At 32.4% G+C, this 25,447-nt stretch overlaps 3 protein-coding genes across 4 annotated transcripts; 1 reads left to right on the top strand and 2 right to left on the bottom strand.

Moving 5' to 3' along the window:
- On the bottom strand, nucleotides 1-5,614 carry LOC123897643. 2 transcript variants are annotated; one of them, XM_045948369.1, is made up of 3 exons: nucleotides 4,540-5,614; nucleotides 4,216-4,495; nucleotides 1-171 (listed from the first exon to the last, which is right to left on the bottom strand). In XM_045948369.1, the coding sequence occupies exon 1, from the start codon at nucleotides 5,606-5,608 to the stop codon at nucleotides 4,610-4,612; it is 999 nt and encodes a 332-aa protein (XP_045804325.1). In that variant the 5' UTR covers nucleotides 5,609-5,614; the 3' UTR covers nucleotides 1-171; nucleotides 4,216-4,495; nucleotides 4,540-4,609. The 2 variants fall into 2 exon arrangements, with proteins under 2 accessions (XP_045804325.1, XP_045804317.1); XM_045948361.1 differs by lacking the exon at nucleotides 1-171 and having other exon boundaries at nucleotides 4,053-4,495.
- Nucleotides 5,615-7,204: 1,590 nt separating this feature from the next.
- On the top strand, nucleotides 7,205-10,065 carry LOC123897634. The gene is made up of 2 exons (XM_045948352.1): nucleotides 7,205-8,356; nucleotides 9,232-10,065. Exons 1-2 carry the CDS (start codon nucleotides 7,516-7,518, stop codon nucleotides 9,735-9,737), a joined length of 1,347 nt encoding a protein of 448 aa, XP_045804308.1. The 5' UTR covers nucleotides 7,205-7,515; the 3' UTR covers nucleotides 9,738-10,065.
- A 1,604-nt stretch (nucleotides 10,066-11,669) lies between these two features.
- On the bottom strand, nucleotides 11,670-17,112 carry LOC123897625 (long chain base biosynthesis protein 1-like). Its single transcript, XM_045948341.1, has 13 exons — nucleotides 16,941-17,112; nucleotides 16,615-16,816; nucleotides 15,990-16,084; nucleotides 15,274-15,365; nucleotides 14,847-14,940; nucleotides 14,686-14,758; nucleotides 14,477-14,609; nucleotides 13,988-14,162; nucleotides 13,448-13,588; nucleotides 13,267-13,362; nucleotides 12,575-12,716; nucleotides 12,275-12,402; nucleotides 11,670-12,174 (listed from the first exon to the last, which is right to left on the bottom strand). Exons 2-13 carry the CDS (start codon nucleotides 16,721-16,723, stop codon nucleotides 11,998-12,000), a joined length of 1,455 nt encoding a protein of 484 aa, XP_045804297.1. The 5' UTR covers nucleotides 16,724-16,816; nucleotides 16,941-17,112; the 3' UTR covers nucleotides 11,670-11,997.
- Between the last annotated feature and the right edge of the window lie 8,335 nt (nucleotides 17,113-25,447).

The following is a 25,447-nucleotide window of genomic DNA, read 5'->3' as shown; positions in this document are numbered from 1 at the left end:
TGCATAAATAAATTGTTTCATTGATTGAGAGCCTTCAAAAATGAGTATGGGTTCTATATTTAATAGGCAAATGCTAGCCCTATTAGCCATAAATATTGGCCTACAGATCTTCACCTTACTCAACTATTCATATGGATAATGCGTGAATGCCGTCTTTTATAAGTGTTCAACCTAACAAAATCATCATTGTCGGTTAAATTAGACCTTACAGACTAAAATATGTTTTATACATGCACCATATCAAGAGAAACACTTCTATAAACACAAACACAAACTATTTCAATTTAGGCGCGCACACACATAACCTAAATAAAATTTAAAGATTAAAGAATTAATTAATATTAATTGATGTGACTAAATTATTTATAATTTAGTTTTTATCATTGATGTGAGTGTGCCTATATATAAAAGATTTGGGATTGTGCCCATAGTAGAATTGCTCTCACATCAAATAGATATTTGTATATTTGTAGAACTATTTTATAAATTAACTTTAAAAAGTAAAGTCATGATGTAATTTAATTGAATACATGCGTAAAAGAGTTTACACTATCAATGTATACGAATTAAATTAAATTTAATTAATTAAAGAAAGCTTTGGTTTAGATTTTAGTGATTTTATTATCACTAAGTCGCAAGTAAAATAGATGTTTTACAATTTGCATAATCCCTGGAAGAAGAAAAAAAAAAAGGTTCAAAAATTGCACAATTGCAATATTTAAAAGGTTGGTAAAAAAAAAAGTTGAAACGTACAATTAAGTAAAAATTAAACATAAATCAAGCCGTCTTATAAATTAATAACAAAAAAAAAAAAAGACTAAGAAGAATTATGGCTCGTTTGGATTGACTTATTTTTGAACTTATGCAAACAGCTTATGCAATATAAATTAGATCTTATGTTCTTTTATAAGTTCACACTAGTGAAATTTGTATTTTTATAATCTATTTTATCATAAACTACCTTGACAAACTTATAATAATATATAAAAATTGCATAAGCTCAAAAATAAGTTAATCCAAACGGGACCTATATCTAAATAGCATCCTTTGAATATACAAATATAAAATGGACCAGAAATGCATACCGGAGTTCGAACCTCAGACACTCCACTTATTCACCTTTAAGGTGTAATTTATAGCTACTTGGCTACTAAACAAAATACCTCAAAAAAATAGGCTACTAAACCAAAAAAAACAAAAGCAATAAATAGATGAGGTATGTGTGTGTACTTGAAATTATGAAGTAGAGTTGCCAAAATTGAAACAAAACAACATTTTAGGAAAACTATATGAAAAATGTACTTGAGACCAATCAGGTCTGTGCGTGGTCAAACTTTGAACTATAACTCCTAGAAAAAGAAATTCAATGCAAGTACCCACTTTTTCTTATCTTATCGTCACATTTTCAAATGGACTTTTGGCTTAGTTTAACATCTTATTCCCTATCAGAACTGCCATGCACAACAAATGTCACGAGTTATCATTATGTTAAAGCAGTGCTTTTTCTTAAGTCAAATGTTTAAGCAGTACTTATAGATATGCATTACCATAAGAGTGCAAGGCTGTGTTTGGCCCAATTTTTCCATAACTAATAAGCAGTACTTTTCAAATGTTTAAGCAGTACTTAAAAGGGGAAGTTTTGCCAAACAGTTTTTACTAAAAGATCTCATGAAAATAAATAAGTAGCTTACTTTGATGAAATATTCTATAAGATATTTTAAAATAAGCCATCCACGGATTGGGTTTAAAATGAGGTTGACAGTCAAGTCTCTATAAAACAAGGGAAATAAAACCTCTCCATTTAATTTCTCTCATGTTTCTCAAGTGTCCACATCTCTACCCGTAAAATATCTTATAGAATAGAAGGTGAAATTTCAATTAAAACAACACTGCCTCTCTAGTATCTTCCCTCCTCTGTAAAACAGTCCGCTAAGGTGTGCCAACCTATTCATCAGAGTTCTATCATCTCATTGTTGAAAAGGTGTGTGATTGTGTCAACCTGTCACAAATACCCAGCAAACTGGATCATCCGCACTAACACGTTATGGTTTATGGTTCATGCCTAAAATACTTTTGGGAACAGCTTCCTACACACCACATTTATAAAATAAATAAAATAACACGGGTGTTTTCAAAATTGTACTTGCAGATATTTTATTCGAAAATGTACATTTAGACAGCTTAAAATACAAGTTTTTTCTCAATATATACCTGCAAAGTATGGACACCGCTTGCAACATATGCGTCGGTGTTGGACACATGATGCTAGTGGAAAGTGTCCCAATTTTCAAAAAAAAATAAGCAGTTGTTCATAGTTGGTTCCTTATTCATTGTCTTCTAATCACTTCACTAGCCAATACTCTTTTTGCCATCATCTCTATCTTTGCCAGGTTATATTTTTCTTTTTCGTTGGTCTTTATGATGATGGTGAGCTTCTCACTTTCTCAATCCTACATCGTAACTCTTCGTTGTGTTTTCTCTAACTCAGTTTTCATTTATAATTTATGTATTGTTACTGTCTTGCAAGTTGAAAGTAACTATGAAGTTTCTATTATTATATACATATATTTAAAGCATGTGCACAAGCCGTGTGTTTGTGTGTTTTGGAGTTTGAACTCGGTAGTGTTATTCATTATCATTATATTCCTATTGCTTTTTATCACTTTTATTTCTTTGTTCACAAGTCGTAAATGTACTTTTATTTCTTTGTTCACGAGTCGTAAATGTATAATAATTGACATAAATTTGTGTGTAGAGATGAGTAATTCTAATACTAGTAGAGCCAAAGAACAAGGTAATGACACAAAACCTATATGAAATTATGTTACAGAATCATATACTAGAGGGAGGTCACATTTGTTGAAGATTTAAGAAAAATGGGTTACAACTTGTTCGAATATAGACAACCTTCAAACTTATATAATAAATAGACAATGAGACTAGATTTAAAGTGGAAAAGTCAAACCAAAAATTTATCTCTTTGCCTCCCAATGAATGTCAAACCATTATTGGTGATTAAAAAAAAGAAGAGAAAGATATCAACGATAAATGATTCTTTTAATATGCAAGCTAGAGAGACATTTGATTATAAAATTGCTATTATGAAATGGTATTCCAACAGAGTAAAACATAATAGCAATTTTATAATTGAGTCTCTTTAGCTTGCATATTAAAAGAACCATATATTGTTGATGCCTTTCTCTTTTTTAGATCAGCACCAACAATACTTTTGATTTCTCCACCTTAAATCTAACCTCATTGTCTATCTTTTATTCTTCGAATTCAGTGTTGTTATATTCGTACAAGGTCTAACTCCCTTTCACAAAATACTTAACAAATGTGATTTCACTCTAGTATATGATCCATTATAAGTTTTTTTTTTTTGAACGGCATGATCCATTATATGTTACATCACACATGTTGCATTTTATTTCAAAATCGCCACCTCTCATGCAACCTACACGTTTTTTCATCTTTGTAACATAATTCCGTTGAGGTTTTGTGTCATCATCTTGTTACTTGGCTTGCCTAGAATTAAAAGTATTCATCTCTACGCACAAAATTATTGCAGTTATTAAAATATATATAAAAAAAATAAGACACAAATCAACAAAATTTATTAGTGATTAAAAACAAACAAGAAAGTGCATTTACACCTTGTGAACAAAGAAATGAAAGTGACAAAAAACAATAATCAGTTGATGACATGACACTATCTAGGTGGATCCTTGCTTAATAACCAATTTCTATTTCATTGGGGGGCCAAATTTGTGGATTTAAAATTGGAGAACCAAAACTGTAAATGAAGCTAAAGTAGAGTGATTAAAAATGTATTTAAGCCAAAAATAAAAGACAGCCAACTTCCAAGTAAACTTCAATCCACTCAAATCAACAAAACATCACTATTATCATATTTGCTTCAATAGTCGAAACTAATAACTTCATCGTCTTATAAACCTAATTCTAATAATATTACTATTGAGATCCTACATAACCAAAGAATTATATCACAATTTGCTCCCCACAACTACTAATATAGCAGACACAAGATGCAAACAACAAAATATATCATATATTAAAATCAAAGATGTAACTAAAGTAAAGCACTTAAAATGTCCATCCCAAACTGCAATCTATCTTTCAATTAATCATGTGTCATCCAATATACAAGAAGAAAAAGGAAAAATATATGAAAAGGTTTAGAGTAGAACATACCATCACAAGCCTGAACCTTCAGCATATTTAATCCCTCAAATAAAGCACTCCATCGGCAACCCTCATTGTTCAAGATGCTGCTACATTTAACATATAACACTATCCTCAATTCAACATCACTCAACCTCAACTTCGCTAATCCATTCTTAAACCTCAAACCAGTCTAGCTTCATTTAAAACAGTATTTCCAATTGCCGATCACAGAAAATAGCAGTTGGTTCAATTTCCGTTATGTTACAACGCCCTAGTGCCACCGTAGTCGTTATTTGACCAATAATTTGTACTAAATAGCACATCACATAACAATAGCGATTTGTTCGAGTTCCGCTATGCAATACCATTGTAGCGCCACCATAACCGCTACTTGACAATACTGATTTAAAATAGAATCAAATTAATAAACATAAAACCCATCTTCTTCTTGTTCTTCTTCTATTGTATACTCATCATCCACATTATCATCTTCTTCCAATTCATCATCCAAATCCTCTGTTAATGTTCCTCTTCCCATCGAATCCATTCCATCAACCTTCCCATTCTCAACAACAATCCAAGGAAGCCACAAATCAGCATTCCTCCCTAAATACCTATCCCAATAATCTCCAACAACAACAACATTCCCCAATTTCTTCTCCCTCACCTCCCTCAACATCTCCCAATACTCCGAATCATCCGAAACCAAAATCAAATAATCAATCCCTCCACTCATCACCTCCCTCTTCAACGAGGAATCAGCAGCATTCACCTTATCACCAATTTCCACAACCTTCACAAAAACACCAGCACGCCGCAACTCCGAAGCCAATCCAAATCCAACCCTAGGCGGAGCAATAGTCCTCGCAGCCTCATTATGCATATGCCTTCTACGTCTAAACCCAACCTTCAACCGACTCAATTTAATCGATTTCACTCGTTTCAGCCACATCTGATGCTGGTACTCGTGAACTTTCTTGAAATGAACATGGAGATCGAAGAATGATTTGCATTCACGGCCACAGACACGGCAAATCATGGAATTAGGGTTAGGGTTTTGTTCGGGATGCCATTGAGGGAGATTGAAGAAGGAGTGTCGAATTGTATAAGCGGAGATTGAAACGACGTCGCCGTAGCGTTCGGCGAGGGTTTTGAGAGAGAGTGCGGCGTTGTATGGAGGTCCACGTGGAGGTTTGTTGTCGAGGTCCCATAGGATTAGAACCTTTTTGTTAGTGACTTGTTTGGTGTTTGTGTTATTGGTTTTGATGGAGCATTGGAAACGGGCTTTTGAGGATAATTTGTGATTATTGATTGGGAAAAGAAGAGAAGAAGTTAGGTTGGAGGGAAAATGGAAAGTGTGTAGTGTTGTTGCGTTTTGGAGGCAAAGAGAATACATGCTCTTCTCTTCTCTTCCTAGCATTCCTTCTTTGGGAGTTATATTTTTTTGTTTTTTTTAATGAAAATGACTTGAGCTTCATTATTTTGTGGCCCAATACTATTAGTTTTAATAATACAATCCAACCCAAGGAATTTTCATTGGAGTGGTTATTTGCACTCCCTTTGATACGATAATTTTTCTCAACCCACCCCTCTGTTTCCTTTCTACCCCAATTTTTCCATTTTTGCCCTTGGTTAAAAACTTTAGAACCCGTTTTCCGAATTTTTTTGCAATTCAACAAGCATGCCGTAATGATTTTATACTCTCAGTAGGATTTGATGCACCTCCTGATGATGAGAAACAACTACTACAAGTTGTGGCACAACAACCAGTATTAACTTTAGTCGCTACCGGCAATGATTTTTCGAATTACAATGGTGGTGAGTTTTATTCAAGACCATGCGATCCCGAGTTGAACCATGTTGTTGCTATAGTTAGCTACGAGGTAAGTGATGATAGGACGAAGTATTGGATAATTAAAAAATCATCGTGGCATTAATTCATGATCTTTGGTTATTCTAGAGTTGGGCATTTGTTCCAAAAAAAAAAGAGTTGGGCACATGGATTAAGAAATAATAAATTTTGATAAGTCAAGTTTTTTCTACCCTTGATTTATTAAACAAGAGTAAATTTCATTTAATTAATGTTCCCAGGTACATGGTCCGATTTTCACGGAAGACAAAATTTTACTAGAGAGGGAAGTAGAGAAGATCGTGAAATGGCAGTAGAGAAGACACAATGTTGATGTCCAAATTGGTGTCAAAATATTATTTCTCTAAAATATTCATTAACACGTCCTTTTGTATAATGACAGACATTTACTAATCACACCTCACATTGCCGGTTTGAAGAGTTCTTATCATTTTATTTTCAGGTATTTTATTTCGTTTTGTACCCCCATACCTAATTCCAATTCAGCTATATTTGTCTGATGTGAGGCAATTTGCACTCAATAGTGACCATATTTAGGTGTCTCTATACACAATGAGTTTGGCACCTGGTAAGGGTCATCATCTACCATGATTCATCAAATAAGACAAAATCAGCATGTGCAAATGTTTTTTTTTCTCTCCAACCTACTAGTAGTATTAGTGATTAAAATGGAACATTGAGTTATGATGTTTGGTGCATGCCCTAATTAAGTGGGTGCCATAGGTAGTAGGAAAACTCAAAACTTTTTGCAGATGATGGAATGTTGGGAATCCATTCTAAAATTTAGGTTACACATTCTAATGTATAAATAAAAATCACTTTTTTTTTGGGTTACCACCGTTAACGATGACAAGTGATTCTTATACAAAAATGTACACGATTATAATTGTACACGATTCTTATACAAAAATGTTGTACATGAGTATACACATTAATAAATTTCATCCATATATTTTACATCTGATGATTCAAATTAAACAGTTAGTAAATTAATTTTAAATGATCTCAACCATTAATTTAGTTCGAAAGGTATCGATTTATAAAAATATACTTATGAGTTTACCTGAAACAAAAACAGAAAACCATGACCATACCCCCCAAAAAGATGTCTTGTAACAGCAAACAAATTAATTGTTTTTTAACAAAGTGTTTGTGGGTTCCCATAAACTAAATTAGTAAAAGGAACTGACAAAGAATATGCACTCCAAGGAAAACTCAACTCAACCTTCATTTGTCACTTTTAGTTTGGTAACATCTCAATTCTTAAATGCTTTGATTAATCAAATCTTAGTCATTCATAACAATCTATATATGCAAAAGAAATTTCATTTCATTCCTTAATACTTTATCTACATTCATTCCTTTCCTTCTTTTATCATTAGAACAATCTATATTGCATAACAAATTGAAAATTGAAAAAGAGAGAAGAAAAAAAAAACCAGAAAGAATCTGAATTGATGACTCAGTGGTTACATATACATGTTGCAGTAGTAGCATCCTTAATTGGATGTTTTTCAACCCTTTTGTTTGTTTTCATTTGGAGGTTATGTCATGATAAGAAAGATGAAAAGAAATTTGTTGAATCAAATAGCTTGACCAGAATAGAGAGCCATGAAAGAAGATTTGATCAAAGGATAAAGAAAAAAGGTTATGGAAGAAAAGATTTGTTCAGCTGGATTGATCATCCATATCTAGCTTCTGATGCTGTTGAAAATGGATGGTCAAGATTTGCTTTCATAATCTACAATAGTAGCATTTCAATGTCATCAAAAAAATCAACTTCATCAACCCTTTTAGGAGCATGTGTTAGTGGTGAATATGGAATAGAAAATGAGGCTGAGATAAGTTGGGAAGTGTGTCAAGGATCAAATGAATTCATGCAGAAGATAAGACTCAATCCTGGTTTGAAAATGTGTTTAAACAACACTTTTACTACAAGTGTTGCTTCTGTTATTAGGACTTCTTTGCCTCTTCCTGGTCCTTCTTTAGGGAACCATGCATTTCCACAAGAAGCTTATTTTGAAATCACTGTATTGTATTCTTGTGGTGGAGATGATCATGAATTGGTAGGAAGAAAAGAAGGGGAGAAAACTAAACTACTCATTGAAGATAGTTCAAATGATGAAGGTGGTTTGAAAAGTGTTGAAGAAATGAAAGTGGAAGGAAAAGAAAGTGGGAAAAGTGGATCTGTGATGTTGTCATTGGGGTTAACTGCTGGAGAAAGTGTTCCTTTAAGAGTTCCAGGGACTTACCCTAGAAGCATAGGGTTCAACTCCAATGGTTCTGTTTTTCTTGATGGTAATAATAAATTACCTCTCTTTTTCATTTTTATTTTGATGATTTACCATTTGAGCAAATTACATTTCTAAAGGTCTAAGTTTGTAGTCAATAGGTGACACTAATAAAATGCAGCACAGATTCACAATTCATAAGTAATAATGTTTTATTTGTATGACACGATGGCAGATAGTCGAGATAAAATGCAGCACAGATTCACAATTCATAAGTAATAATGTTTTATTTGTATGACACGATGGCAGATAGTCGAGTCTCGTAAGTGTGTGATCAGAGATTTGATCTAAGGTCAGTGTATATAGAAGAACATCTGTTAGGAAACGTTAGACGCTTAAATGGATCTCGTATATCAAAACTTAGAGAGATTACGGAAATACTGTAGTTTTGCTAAATAACAAAATATAAAAAGTCTTAGCTTTGTGTTGATGTGATAGAAAGGAACAACTTAACATAACCCAACGAAAGACAATTTTCCAATTCTTACCTAAAACATCAACATTGTGACAGCCCACTTGAAATGTTTCAAGGAGAATAACTACAATTTTGTACATTATACAAAAACACTTAGGTTGGTCCAGTCGATAAAGATTCAACTCAGATTCCTCGAGGACCTGAGTTTGAATCTCATTGTCAATGTGAGGACCTTGTTCATGAGTAATATGTAAGTACCTCTGTCAGCGCTCTTTGAACCTTGAGACTTTTTCTCCATCTCAAGTGAGCTTCCGAGTCCTATCTCGCCTAAACTTTATATTGTAAAAAAATATGTTGTACCTATAAACAAAACAAAAAAGACTAGTTAGATTAGATTTATACTTCTATAAAACTTGTTTCAATTTATGTTTCTTTCTAGATATCTAATGATAAAATTTTGGTCACAGGAATGAAACTTGTATTTGAGTCAGACAAAGCACAATGGGTAGGAACTGATACAGTAATTGGTTGTGGATTTGATCCAAGGAAAAGGAAAGTTTTCTTCACATTAGACTCAGAATTGGTGCATGTAATTCACTGTCAAACAGAAGAATACAGCACTCCACTGTATCCAACTTTGACTGCAAATATAGACATTATGGTTTTAGTTAATTTTGGACAAATTGCATTCAAATATGCTCCTGCAAATGCACAAAGAACACCAAATCCATGCTTCATAGCACCACTTGTACATTCCCCTGGTGCTACCCTTGGCTTCGATGACAGTAAGGAACTATTTTCCATGGGAAGGATTGATTCGCCGTGGCAAAATCAATCTGCAACGAAAGGAAATCACAACAATGGGAATAATAACAATGTAGCATTTGATTTTGATGAGGAGTCTGAAGCTGATTTATTTGAAATTGTGTTGGATGGTTCAGAAAAATCACCATACTCAGTATCATTATCATAGATTACAGCAACGGATCATGGATGCACTACCAAATGTAGTTATGTTGTTTCCTATGGCAATTAAGTGTGCGTTTGTTTTGGTGTCCGGCAAATTTTTCAAATATCTACGTTAGTATCTTGTCCGGTGTTCGTATCTGTATCCGTGTTTCATTTTCCGGCTTTCACATTTGAAAGCCGTGAAATTATGTGTAGACACCAAAACAAGTACACACTTTGTTGCTGCTTGATCAAAAATGGACATGGCTTTGCTGCACAACCATCAATTGTGTCATTGAATTCAATGATCTCGACCATTGATGAAGATTGAACGGATAATGTTTTTAGTTCTCGATTTGAGTCATCTAGTCTTTAACAGATCGATTAAATTGGCTCACAGCAGAAATTACAGATTAATATTAATGAATCATTCCATTCCTGTATATGAATATTCAAAACACAGAAAGTGGTTCATGTAAACATTCTCTTTGCTGGTCAATGTAAAATGAATGGACATGGCAAAGTGGAATAAAGAAAGAAAGATGAAGAAACATCATTATGCTACAAGACTAATGCATTAGTTACTGTCATCATTAAACAAACAGTATCCTGATAATGTCTTAGTGTATGTCTAATGTCTTGGTCTAGTTTAGAATTTTTAATATTTAATTAATGTATTTTTTTTTTCAACTTTACTCTTAGTTGGTAGATATTAACCCCTTAAATAAATCTCTTTATATTGAAAGATTATGGATCAACTCAATAAATGAAGCATAGTATCTGAATAACTGGTCTGTGAATTATGATCACAAGACATCATGGGATTAAAAAAACACAAGAAAAAACCATTTATGTATTTGATGGCAGCATGTCACCAAAACTAAAGCAGTCGGTGGCTTGGTGTGTGTGCCTGCATACTATAGCAATAATTTTAATAAATTATATATCCTTATTTGAAGGGTTCATGCATCTAACTAAAATAATAATCTTCATAATCCTAACTAACATAATTTTAATATTTAACTACACACTTACGTTGGTTTCAAAGCACCTTTCAACAAACTCCATTTGTAAAGGACATAGGTATTGTGTGTTGCATTTTATTATTATTAAACAAATAAATGAAATAATAATACTTTCAACAAACTCCAATTGTGAAGGACAAAGGTATGTATTGCATTTTATTATTATAAAGTTACACAATCATCGTGAGCTTCATTAAGTATGACTTTCTAGGAAGGGAAATGTTATTGGAACATATAATGTGACATCAATACTTGGCATCCTATGTAATTTTTGGACAATTATATAAGTATGTTTGTAACACAAACACAATATTATTTCATTAGCTACAAAAATGTATGTTATCAACCACTTTTTTTAGCATATATCACATTAACCTGACTACTTCATTATCGACGAAAATGCAAGACATTAACAATTTATTTTACCTAGTTTCAAAATGACAGAAGTAGATAGATTTGTGTAAACTAAATCTTCACTTATTTACTTAGTTAACTTTTTCCTTCTCAATCTCATAGTCTCTCTCATTTGTTCTTCCTTTCGCTACTTCACTTTTCCTCTGGCTCTCTCTATGCACCTTCGTCATGTGCGTCCAAATATTCGTTTTGAATCTCCCAATGGTCATAATGTGTAAATATTCGGGTTTTTTTTTCCCGTTTCTATCAAACCCTAACTCGAGGAAACATGCACTACGATGAACAACAGCTGCAAGGACATTGGTAAACATTCTCATGCGTTATCTAGTGATCACGATAACTCGAGTGAAATCAATAAAGATTGTGCAAACAGGTAAACACAGTGATCCTACTAAACCCTCCAAATGATGGATTTAACTATCAGGAGGAGATGCAGGCGCATGCACCGAAGAGACTTTAGACGTTGCTCATTATATACAGAAATTTTATCAATGCATGAATCTCAAAGCTCTTTCAAGTAGGGATAATAAATGGTTTGTTGAACAATTAACTAATGAATAATGTGATATTGGTATACAAGGAGTCAATATACAAAAAAAAAAAAAGGCTAATGATAAGTATTCCCCAAATAATGATTAGAAACGTAAATCCTTGTTCCACCACTTAACACATATCAAAGAACAGTACACACAAAAAAAAAATAATGTTACCCTAAGCTAGCCTAGAGAATATTACATAACTTCCTTTATCAGCCTGGATTTCAAAATTACTCAGCTAAAAGTGGAATAGAACTGACATTTTGGTACATGACAAGAAGCGGAAGAGAGGAAGGAGTACATACAGCGTTCAACTATGACCACCGAGGACTAATGTCGCAACCCTTTTCAATGATTCAGATGCCTTGTGAAGATCAGATTCTGAATGCCCTGCAGAAACAAACAATCTAATTCCTACAGGCAATTTACACTTGTCCAATGTTGATCTTCTGGAAGCCACCACAAATACAGAATCTTCCTTCAAAACCTGTGAATACACAACATTAAGTACTGACAAAATTGAAAACAAGAAATAAACATTGTTCGGTCAAAAAAATAAATAAACATCTTTAGACTGCATTTCTTACACGCTCGGCAATATTTCCAAGCAGATGTAGGTCATCTTTCAAAGAACCGGTTGACTTCTTTAATCTCAAATAAACAATCGGAGACTCTGGATGACTTGCAATTGTGAATCCTGGTATATTTGATAACCCTGCAGTAGCCAATGTATCTAAGAATCAGAGTTCTTAAGTTATAAAATCCTTGTTTTATTTTCAGGCAAAGGCATAAATAAACAGCAATTCAATCTGTTGTGCACAAGCTAAATCAAGGATATGCTGCTATACAGTTCCATTCACGAAAGTAGCAGTGAGAACAAAGCCTACCTTTCCATAAGACAGCAATGTTGTCCTTCAACTTCGTTAACAGATTGGGATTTTCGTCAAGGACATCAATGGCTGCAATTGCAGCGCTTGCAAGATATGGAGGCAAAGAAGCAGAAAAGACGTAGCCAGAGCTACTCAATCGCTGCAAAGGTTGAAAACATAAGAGATTAGAGCAGGGAAGGAAATGGATTTGAAATAATAGCCACCATGAACCAATCACTTAGTTATGCACATCGCTCCATTATGCAAATTCAGGGATTGATGAACGAAAAGTGGGAAAAAAATGAAAAAATCTCCTTGAAAAACACTCCTTCCAGACTTAAATATAAGTAAAAACAACTAAATACATACTAATGAAGAATGTTAACCTTGTTTAATTTTCTTGATGTGAAAAATTGCATTCACCAAACCATCATTTCTCTTCATTTAATTTCCTTTGAAACTTGTTTCATGAGAGCATTAATTGAGTGGTATTTGTTTCGTAAAAACATTAATTGAATAATAGAATAAAATATAGTAAAAAAAATTAGAATTTTCTTATATATTATGGACCACCAAACATGACTATTTTTATTACTTAAGTTCGAGTGTAGAGGAAGTAAGTTCTTAATTTCCACATTTACAATCTTTCCTCTCTTTTTACGTTCAGTATACATGGAAATCCAAGATGGTTATGATTCAGTATACCATACTTGATGATCTATAACTCTTGCACTTCCGGTGCAGAATCCTCCTTCTGTGGCCAATGCATGTCCCATAGAAGCAGTTATAAGATCTAACTTCTCAACCTGCAGCACACAACCACAAATCATAAGTAGCAGTACAATTTCAAATATATACACCAACGCCCTAACAGAATTTTTCAGCACATACCGGTACTCCATAGTGTTCAGTGACACCTCTTCCAGAACTTCCAAGCACACCAAACGAGTTGCTCTCATCAAGTAAAATACGAAAACGATATTTTTCCTTCAATTTAATGATCTCGTCTAAGGGTGCTATTTGGCCAGAATTCTGCGAATTTTTTTTCAAAGAAACATATGTCAGTAGTTATTAATCAAGCAATTTTAGTTTGCATGTAGGTAAGGAATATGAACATAATAGATGTTAGTATGAAAACTACAGAAAAATAACTATTACAACTCAATGGTTGAGAAAACCAGGGCAAGCAGCAATAGTATTTATGGAACAACATTGAAATACATATTCAAATTTCATTTGTTAAATACTGTAATATCTCAGCAGAAATAGTAGTTCATATAGCATAATCTACCGATGCCGCAAGTTGCAAGAAAAAGCAAGCAATTAGTATAGTTGATTGCTTTTAAACCTAAAGGTTGTAAGCACTCCATTGGAAAAGCGGTATAGATGTGTAAAGCTAATAAAAAAAAATGCATGGAAGACGAGATCTACCTGGTAAAGAGCTTCAACGACAATATAACGCCTCAAATTTTTGGTCCCCTTATATTTGGAAGTAATTTTCTCTAAAGTTTCTCTTAAAGAATCCATGTCATTGTGCTTAAAATATACCACTGTGCTTCTAGAAAGATAAAGGCCATTTTGTATTCCCCAATGAACTCCCTCGTCCCTGTTAAAAGAAATAAACTTATGTATGAAACTTAACCTTTGAAACAACAGATCTATATAAACAATGCCTTCATTGATCAACAGGTACTACATGACATTATTTTAATACATTTTGAAAAATAAAGTGGATGGGGAAGAATTTGAATCATTCTTTGCACCATTCTAATAAAGAAGTAAAAGCAATATTATAAAACCATCCAAATAGTTCTATATGTGGTGTCTGGTTATCAATGATCAATATATTGTCATCAGACAAAAAAATGAGGAAAAATTGAACAAATAGTAGATATTAAAAGACAAGTTATGCATACTTACGCCACAATTATATCTCCTTTTTTAGAGAAAGCAGGAATAGCACTGAACATGGTGGAAAGTCCATAAGAGTACAAAATTGAATCAGGTGTTCCTAAAAATTTTGCTATTCTCGCTTCACAGTCAAGATGGACATCTGGGAAGAGGAAAAGTATCATAAGGGAAAAGGAACCTGCATTTCCTCAAAAACAGACTTTAAGATTGAGCCTTACCAATTGTCCCATAAAACCCACGAGGACCACAAGAACCAACACCATATTTCTCTAAAGCAGACGAACATGAGTCCTGCAAGATAAAGTATATGTAGAGTTAGCGCATCAGATCGGTGCCCAAAAAAGAAAGAATTTATTTATAAATGGGATCATTTCCTTACAAGTAACTTTTGATGACCTATAAGCCCAAGATAGTTTGCTGAAGCAAAATTTACAACTTCTTTACCATTAACTATGGTATGTGGTCCAGCAGCACTGCATAAGAAATACCTCGTTATTAAGAGTAAACGAAAAAGATAATTGGAAGAGTCTAAGCCTATCTTAAACTTTATTTCTATTATGACCATGACTACCACATCACAACGTAGCAAACTTACAATGTGCTAGGGCTCATCCTAAAATATTGTGTGAATTTAAGAGAAGGAAATGTAACCATAACAATGAAGTTCACAAGTATAAAAACATAAGATAATATCAAGGAAGGCAATCCGTCAACAAAACATGCAAGTAACAGAAATTTTAATGTGCTAAAAACATTTAAAACGAGAAAAAAATATGAGGGTGATACCACCAGAAGAATGTAACTACCTCTCCAACACTGGTGGTTCATAGTGCATCTCTTCATTAAGAGAGGGAATAAGGGGTTGTGGAACCCATTCATCACATAGTTCATCAATTTCCTACAGACATATGCACAAATTTAAAAAATGTCAAAGTACAGTATAATGAATGTCATATTGGATTGTACATGAACAAACATTGAACGATGTAGTTAGAGATTCCATGACGTAATTTTTTCAAAAAAAAAGCAAAAGAAAGAAAGAAGGAACGGAAATCCATCACATTAAATCTAAATATCAATTGATCTTGTAAGCTCTATAACATGATATAAAGAATAATAGGAGATGCCCCATGTAAAATCAATAGAACTACTAAAAACCACAATAGACAAATACATTACTCGACTTAGATTAATTGTTTGCATAAATTCAAAAATCTAAACATTAATAGAGAACCACTTTTCAACTGCACTACATACTCATACTAACTTCACACACAAATTAGAGGCAAAGCCGGCTAGCATTTTGATCAAATAGGCAAATAAAGTCATTTTATCAGGAAAACTAAAAATCCTACTGACAATATAATAAATGCCAACTTTATAATTTTCACATACAAGTCTTGCACAAATACAGCTCCAAAAATCTGACAAACAATCCTATAATAACTAAAAAATCGAATACCTATAAGTACATAACAAACCAAAAATGTACATACACAGAGAGAGTGAAAGAGCAACAAACCTTGTCTGTCAAGGGTCTTTTAGGAGGCTTGTAACTTTTCTGGGAAAGCAAGAAAAGTATGACCACCAGAAGTAAAACTTCGACAAATAAATGTCCTTCAAACATAAAGTAAAAAAAGAAAATTAATTAATTTATATGTTACACGAACTAATATCATTTTATTTTGGTTTAAATATGATGTCAGTCCCTATAAATATAACAATTTTCAGTTTTAGTCCCTGTAAACATTTTTGTTTGGGTTCAATCCGTACAATTTCAAAAACAATTGTTTTTAGTTATTAGCACTACCTTATTGGGGCACGTGATGCCAGGGACTAAAAACAATAATTTTTGAATTTGCAGGACTGAACCCAAACAAAAAAAGTCGTAGGAACTAAAATAAAAAATACTATATTTGCAGGGATTAATATGCACAGGAATGAAAGACAAGTTGTCACCAAGCAACAAGCTGCGCCGGCAACCATTTCTAGATGGCAAAACCAATCCTCAAGCAACTAGTACATCCATAGACTTAAGACACAACATTGTTATGCATTATCATCCATAAACTAATTGATTAATTTCATTCAAAATGATCCATAAAGTAAAAATAAAAGAAATTTCAGCAAAGAACATAGAAGATTACCACCAATATTGAATCCAAAGACTACAGCTCGTGCAGAAGGAGCATCTAAAGCATAAGTCACCCAATCTAACGTATTGTTGAATACATTGAGAACATTTGATGCCATCATTATCTAAATATATCAATCAAATAAGCAATGAAGCTTTCAAAATCACTCATGCAAGCGCATTCCGGTAATCAAATTGCACTAATGATGTAAATCCTGCAAGGTATATGAAAATCAAACATAAACATTACAATTCCAAAATAACACGTTAGAGTAGAATCGATTAATTGAATTTTCAATTCGGGGATCGGAATCAGTGAAGAACGATGACAGGACTTACTTGCGAGATTGAGAATCGAATGACAGAGAAGGATAGGATCGGAGTTCAATTTTGGCGGTCCAAAAATGGTTGTTTGATCGGTAATGTCCTCTGCTTCGGTTCTTCTTCTTCTTCTTCGTTTCTTCTTTATTGACTTTTTTTGTTTACTTTTCAAAAAACAAAATTGTCTTTTCTTCTTTTGGAGTTTTAATACTTTAAATTTTTTCATTTTTTTTGCAATAAAATTGAATTGTTCAGCTTAACGTTGATAGGGATGTGGTATGTAGGAACCAAAGTTGAACTCGGAACATTACACTTATTCATATTTAAGGTCATTCGAGTCTTAGAGCAGGATATGATACAGTTATCTTATCCTGTCTCTTATCTTATGCACCAAAAGAGCCCTAAGTATTTCTTTTGTCCTTACAATACATAAACCGTCTAACTTTAATTATAATTTTAATAGATTTTTTTTTGTTTTTACAAAAAATTTCCAACATTTATTTTTAGACCATACTATCTCTTTGTCCTATGTATGGATAAATATCACATTTGATTAGCAAGCAGTTCAAGAAGGCAAATGAAAACCTATGAAAGTGAGTAGGAATGAGCTTTGATTTCTCATTTAATGTTCGCAGATGATTTATTACTTTTTTCTCAAACTTCAGAAGATCAAATGCGAGAAGTTATGCATATTCTTGAATCTTGATACTTTCTACTTGATGCCTGGTCAGGAAGTTTCGAGAGAGAAGACAAGTATTATGTTTTCTAAAAATGTTCAAAATAGCATGTGTGACGAGTTGGCAAAGATTTCAGGATTTCGTGTAACTCATAATATGGGTAAGTACCTTGGTGTTCCGCTGGTTGAAAGAGCCTCACGCAAGCCTGATTACAATTATCTCATTTCTAAAGTGAAAGCCAAATTGTCTTCTTGGAAAGCTAAACAATTTTTTTTGGTTGGTTGCATTACGTTATCTAAAGTTGTTATTAAAGCCATTCCAATTTATCCAATGACGACGGCTAATATCCCTAAATCATGCCTTCAACAAATTCAAAAAATGCAACATAGTTTCATTTGGGGAGAAGATGAGAATACAAGACGGTATCATGCAGTGAACTGGTATACAATCACGTTGCCTAAGAGTCTTGGTGGTTTAGGGATCCGACGTCTTCATAACATGAACCGAGCCTGCCTCATGAAGTTAGGATGGTGCCTGAAGTGTGGTGATAGTGCGCTCTGGATTGATGTTATCAAAGGAAAATATGCTAGAGCTCATCCGAACTTAGATGTTGCTACAGCTAAAAATCATGATTCTAGCTTATGAAAATCGTTATCGTCTATGTGGAAAGAGTTGGATGATTTTACAGTTTGGTTAGTTGGAGATGGTGAGATGGTGCACGCTTGGAAAGATAAATGGGTTTTTATTGACCGATCTATTGAAGAGTTACAAGTGCCTGTGCCGGAAGCTAAATTTGCATAATATGATGGTTAAGGATCTGGTGGATGTAAATGGCAATGAAATTTTCACATTTTACAGCCATGGTTACCTCAATATATTGTTCAGAAACTGTGTTCTATTCTGCCTCCATCTGCTGTGAATGGTACAGATCGGCGAGGGTGGCAGGGTGACAAAAATGGTGAGTTCTCTGTGTCACTGCATATAATTTACTATGTAAATTTATAGCATCGCCTGTTGATCCGATTTGGAATAAAATTTGGAAAATTGAGGTGCCTGAGAGGATCCAAAGTTTTATTTGGTTGATTAAACATAATCGGATTCTTACAAATTATTGTAAGTGTAAAATGCATCTTGGTGTTCCTTGGTGTAATCATTGTGTAGACATAATTGAAGATGTGCTTCATGTTTTAAGAGACTTCCCCTTAGCTAAAGTTATTTGGTGTAATGTGTTGAGAATGGAAGTAAGAGTATAATTTTTTAGTTTGCAATTACATGAATGGGTTACTTTTAACATGACTAAAGAGCTTGGGGGAGATAATGTGACAACAACATCGTCTGCGTTTTGGGGGAGATAATTATGGGGGGTGATGGAAGGTTTGAAATTGGCTTGGGATTGTGAGTTTAAGAAAGTTGAGTTGAGAGTTGACTCTAATGTTGTTGCTTACACTTTGAATAACGGATGAAAGGGAAGTGTGGTGGGTTGGAGACTAGTCCAACAAATCCGTCGGTTACTTGAGTTAGAGTGGGAGATCAAGGTGTGTCATTTCTACCGTGAAGCAAATAAGTGTGCAGATGCGCTGACTAATCTTAGTTGTCAGCATGAGATTAACTTGATGATTTATGAGCAATGTCCGACTCAACTAAGCTCTTTATTGTTAGCTGATGTTATGGGGATAGCGACCCTTAAATTTATTGAAGAAAAAAAAAACTAAATATGTTGAGTCTCGTAAATGTAGCTTAATTGATAACTACAATAAATCCTATTAGAGGAGCTGAAGATCGAAACTCAAATTCCTCCGCACTGTGTGTGCTTCTTACCACAAAAAAAAAAAAGTCTTCTTGTGGTAGCATTAAACGGTGAAATGGGCTGGGTATGTGATCTTCTTCAAACAATAAGAAAGAATATGGGCCTACCTCAGAAAACTCTTCCACAATTAAGAAGTTTCTTATTTTTTCTTTCTGATTTATCAAAAAGAAAAATATCTACAAATTATATCACCTCTATTTTTTTTTTTTATAAAAAATAATAAAATATACAATGTTCTTTTCACTTTTTTGATTTATGATTGTTATTTTCACTTCTAGTTTTGTGTTTTACATAATGAGTATATATTTCGTAAAAGGTAAAACATGGCATATGCGTTTACAAATTACAATATTATGTAAAATTTAAAATATGAGCTTTATAGAAAAAAAATTTGGTTACAACGAGCTTTATAGAACTTTGAGGTAATATAATAAAAAAAATTATAAAATTAAATATTTTAAATTTTGTGAGGGTTTGAAGACTAAATTTAAAAAGTAACGGTCTATTTTAATTATGTGGGGGTATGAAGATCAAATAACCTGAGTATAAAATAACGAATCCCGAGATGATGATGGCAAGTCCAAGGCCCATTTTTTTAAAAAAAAAAACTTGGTATTCGGCTCTAGGACCGACTAATTTAAGGAGACCAATTCCACCGCCCACTTGCGGGAGTCCTATTTAAAGCCAGAATATTTTTTTGCTCTGTATGGACTTATCCCACCGAAATTGGCACCAGATAAATCGAACCTGAGACCTTGAGAGAAGCATATTTCAAATACCCAAAACCCATTGAAGAAACTTTTGTGTTTCGTCGCTCCTTAATTTATTTCCCTCATGTTAGAAAAAACTAATTACATGAAGAAAACTAAATAGCAACTAGCAAGGGAAGAGCTTTTATTAACTTTTAAATAGTTACATGAAAACTAATTACATTAATGTAATTGAAATTTTGCAGATGACATTATATTTACGGACAACTATTTGTTAGGAAGTACCGACACTCCTCAGATTAGGCGTGTCTGTGTCGGACACGTGTCGGTGTTCGTGTTCGACACCGACACTTATGATTACACTAAATTATGTTATTTTTTTAAATTTTTATCGGTGTCGACGTGTCAGTGTCTTTGTCGTGTCCGGTGTCCGTGTCTATGTCTGTGCTTCATATAAGAGTGTTATAATTAAGAACGAATAAAATAGTTCTTTTTCTTTTCAAGATGTGTTCGAATGCATTTATATTTATTTTTTGTAGTATAATAATATTTATAAGAATTTCATTTTCTCGTCAAGATTTATTTTTCAAGGATATAAAATTAGTTTGGTGGCAGCGTGGACGAGCGAAGTGAAAAAACAGGTTAGAGATTCGACCCTACTTTCAACATATACAAATTGTGTATAAAGTTCATTTTTTCCACTTTATCTGTGTTTTCAAGAATTTGTTAAAAATAACGATAATATAAAGTTCTTTTTTTGAGAGAAAAAAATTAACAACAGACCAAATTGACCTTGCATATTACTAATATTTGAGCAATCATGTAAAGTTTGGATTAGATTTATAACTCACAAGAGTATTAATGTTATAATGTCTAAACAAGCTGTGTTTTACATGATATTAGATGATTAGATACATTTTAGAGAAAAAAAAATTCTCTTCACATTTTCAGTCAAAAAAATGTCTCATTTATTCAATGAACAGAAACAAGGATGAAAAGTGATTAACTAACTTATGAGCTAGCTAGCCTTTCACCAATGCTGGCCTAATCATATGCAACTACTTTCTTGTCCTAAAAGCTTGTATTGTATCCCTATATATTTATGTATTTATCTATCTAGCTTTGCCTTCAACAGCACATTGACACATGCTAATGATGATACCCTCCAATGGTGCACATGTTATGTCTTCAACTCCATGCTTTAAGATACAGGGTCCAAAGGAAAAGGAAGAAGATACATAATTTGTAGGTATATGTATATTTTCAATTTTATCCAAAAAAGGATATATAGCATTGAACCATATTGAGGCTAAAAATCGCATAATTAATTTACCTTTTTTATTTATGATGATAAGGAGATATGGGGTTGGACTTGGACCCCCTCTTTTGATTATTATGTTACAAAAATCATATGCCTTTTCTATGAAAATTTATGTAGTTCAAAATGAGTGAAAGAGAGTTAATAAGACAACACTAATCGATAATTGAGATATAGTCCAAAAGTACTTTCGATTACATTATAGTTTTTTGTCAAAGTTTCAATTACATTATTATTATTATTATTACTAATTCATAATTATGATTCATAAAGTGAGGAGTTGCCTGGGAGAGAATGATAGGGTAACAAGGAGGATTTGGTAATCCGTCGTAGGAAATTTTTGTATTTTCACAATTTCACGTGGTTAAAATATATCAGTGTTATTCGATTAAAATTAGACGGTCTAAATTTAAGCTCACAATTTTAAATTGTAAAACAAAACCTTAATCTTAGGTCATTCAATATTGATCGAACAATAATCAATATTTTGAATGTATGATATGATCTGTTATGGATCTGAGATTTGGATGATACTGTGGTGGAAGTCGTTGTGTGAGGACTTTGTCTGGTGATTTAGTTGGTTGTTGTCGGTAGTTAAACCTGGTTGGAAAGGAAGGGGTGGTACTTGTACACGCTTTGATGGTTAAGTGAGTATGCGCTGTTAGTGGAAGATATTTAGGGTTATATTATATATATTACATATAACATTTTGGCAGACTTTATACAAGGAAATAATTAGGTCAGAAAAGATTTAAAATATTCTTTTGTTCATGTGATGTTGAATTGTGACATGTGTTATCTGATGATAGAGTAACGGTGTCACACGGTCCACGTGTTCATGTTGAACGGTACAATCATGTAGGAATCTAAATCTTAAAAAAGAGACATGAAAATATGAGATTAATAATGTGAAAAAGGAAATGAAGGATTAGAAATGGTGTTTGTTAGTGATGGAAAAGGCGATGGGATGGGAGCATGTGATAATTTAAAGGACCACATGGGTAGAAAAAAGCATTTGGGAAAAAAGTTGGGTACAAGATAGGTTGGTCGAGAATAAAAGAAAACTTTGGTGCATGGTTAGAGTCTCACTGGAATTCAGAATAAAGGAAAAAGCTAAACGTGTTGAGAAAGAATGAATCCTATGTTAATTCCCCAACTGTGTGATTGTAACATGGCCAACTAATTAAGTGATGTGTGTGTGTAAATTAATACATGATTCAAAGAAATATTAATTGGATTATGGGAATACAGTCGGTTGAAAAATAACATTATAGAATGCAAGTAGCAAAATTAATAAAGAATTACTTAATCTAAAAATAGATATAGTAAATTAAAAGAGAAAGTTATTTTATTTTTTTTATCTTTTTCCTGCATTTTTTTTTCCTTCAAAACAATGAGTATTTTAGAAATTCCAAGATATAATTGACCATTATTTTCCAATTTTATAATTCAATATAGTTAATAAAAAATTTATTTTATGAAATTGTTTATGGTGGAGGATTTATACTTTTTTCACTAAAAAAAATAGACTTTGTCAAACAATTAATGATAAAATTAAGGGTACAACTAGAAATATGTACATCAATTAAATTAACTATTAATAAAAAGGAGATGATTGGTGTACCTTTTTTTCTTTTGACAGTGGTACGTGTACCTCTTTTTTAATACTCACTACTCCCTCTTTTAATTTGTTGTTACCAATTTTATAGTAAAATCATTCTTGTTTATATGTCACTTTCAGATTTATTTGAAAATTACATATATTAATTATAAATTTTATCAATTATACCATTATTTTTATCAATTAGTACATTTACACAAATGATGTGAGATAATAAATGGGTGAGTGAGCAAATAAAAAATATTTAAAATTTGTTTATTAATCAAAATTAGTTATTAACTTGTGCAAAGTATTTTTTTTTTACCATAATATAAATACAAAATTTCTACCGTCTATTCGATGATTAATTTCCGTCGAAAAACCTATAAAATACATAAGGTAGATTCCCCATTCTCGACCGAATTTTTTTTCCATATACCAAAATCAGAAATTGACCACCTCTAATCGCAGGCCAAAAACCTTACTATTTAGAGGTGGGCAAATACTTTTAATCATGCTAATAAGTGACCTACACTAACTAGTTTGTTTTTTTGGTTACAAGCTACACTAACTAGTTAAGAAAGTAGAAAATAAATTTTTGTATCAAATAACACAAAAATTTAAAGTTTTGAGAAGTTGATCATTACACCACTTTCTAACAAATTATTTTTATATTTGTTTTCTTAATATTATAAAGACCCTTATTAACATTTTTAAAATCTTAAAAGACATGTATATATAATGAGGGGTCATATATATTGGGGTTGAGTACTTAGTTTGCTAATAGAATGAAAAGTTTATCTAAAATAATAAAATTAGCATTCTCACATAGCCACTTCGTTTTCTAGTTTGGTAAGATTTTTAGGGGTACGTGTTGGATGAATGCAAGTTTCAATCACACACCTAGCTAGCATAAACATTATTAAAACTTTTTGTTGATGTTACTAGTTAATGCCCACTTAAACTCAACTTCAAGGGCTTAACAATGATGTAATATCGTCTCAAACAGTTAAAATAGGGGTCACTTTGTGGTTGCTTCATTTGCATCTGAGGTAACCTTCGAATGACAGGAATCCAATGAATGGAGAGTTAGGTTTAAATAGAAACTTTAAATTTGGGTTTTTTTTCCCACCTTTTGTACAGTTATTATTTATTAATTCTTCCTTCTAACTAAAGGTGCCAATAAAGATAAAAATAAATAACAATAAAAGCCAAACTTAAACTAAGATGAGTTCTCCTAATAATTACTAGCTTATATTATTAATACATAACAAAATAGTTAATGTCCCCTATAGATATATGACTTAAATATAGTTTTTTGACTTTGTTTTACAATTGTGCAATTTTGGTCCTTCTATAGATATATGATATGATTAGGGCTGAGCATTGATCGGATTCGAGTCAAAAATCGACAAATCGATAAAAATCGCAACATCTTAATTTAGACCCAATTTCGATCGTCTATATGTTCGGTTTGTTCGAATCGTCTATATGTTCGGTTTGTTCGGATGACGGGTATAACAGGTAGCTTTTGACAAGTCTTGAAACTTGGTTGTTACATCCAAAATTTCATTGATCAAAAAATTCATATTATTTCGAACATAATGCAACAATATGTAGTTACTTTGTTTCAAATTTGTAGATCCAAACGACAATAATATATCAAATATATGTGAAATAGAAATTAAGATAAATCTATAATATTATCTTTGACATCTCCTTTATAACATATTACAAGCTTAAATTTGCAAAATATAATATTTCTCTCCTCTATCAAAGATAAATAAAAATAATAAAGTGAAGAGTAAATGAATTTTTATCTTTAGTAAGTATTCTAATAACCAAAATTTTATCACTTAATAAGAATTAAGATAAATAAAAATCTTAAATAGAAATTCTGCGTGCATAGGATAATATTCCTACTAACTGAGCAAAACAGGAGTACATAATATAATTGGTTGAACCAATTATATTAAGGATTAAAAAAATTGAAAGTTCAGGACTCAAATCCTAACAATATGTAAAGAAAACTAACATAATAGTTTTTTTTGGTACAACTAACATAATAGTTATCATACTAACGATTTATCATGAAAAAAAAATTAATTATTATCAAAAATTAAAAAGAAAAATGGGTACATAACGTTTGGATAGACACATGTACCTAGGAAAAGATATTACAGTTATGGCCTACTAATAAATTATTTGTCACGCTCTATACATTATGTAGGTGCAATTTCATAAATTTGCAGGCACATGGACATGGTACACAGTCAATATATTCCATCAAACTGCACTCACAAGTCACCACCTTCTGATCCCATGAGTGGCCCATTTGCAACTACTTTGATCAAATTTTTTCAAAGCCTCTTAATTCCACCAGCTATATATGTTTTTGATCTGTATAGAATAT

The sequence above is a fragment of the Trifolium pratense genome, linkage group LG1 (assembly GCF_020283565.1).
Source record: "Trifolium pratense cultivar HEN17-A07 linkage group LG1, ARS_RC_1.1, whole genome shotgun sequence".
NCBI classification, from domain to species: domain Eukaryota; kingdom Viridiplantae; phylum Streptophyta; class Magnoliopsida; order Fabales; family Fabaceae; genus Trifolium; species Trifolium pratense.
The sequence above is the reverse complement of the archived record's forward strand: the minus strand, read 5'-3'. Positions and strand labels throughout refer to the sequence as shown.

Coding starts and splice junctions, on each gene's coding strand:
- LOC123897625 (XM_045948341.1), bottom strand. CDS start 16,723: ATGATGGCATCAAATGTTCTCAATGTATTCAACAATACGTTAGATTGG. Junction 14,163..14,476: donor AAAGGAGATATAATTGTGGC/GTAAGTATGCAT, acceptor TTCTTTTAACAG/GGACGAGGGAGTTCATTGGG. Junction 12,175..12,274: donor TTGGAAATATTGCCGAGCGT/GTAAGAAATGCA, acceptor GTGTATTCACAG/GTTTTGAAGGAAGATTCTGT.
- LOC123897643 (XM_045948369.1), bottom strand. CDS start 5,608: ATGCTAGGAAGAGAAGAGAAGAGCATGTATTCTCTTTGCCTCCAAAAC.
- LOC123897634 (XM_045948352.1), top strand. CDS start 7,516: ATGACTCAGTGGTTACATATACATGTTGCAGTAGTAGCATCCTTAATT. Junction 8,357..9,231: donor TGGTTCTGTTTTTCTTGATG/GTAATAATAAAT, acceptor TTTTGGTCACAG/GAATGAAACTTGTATTTGAG.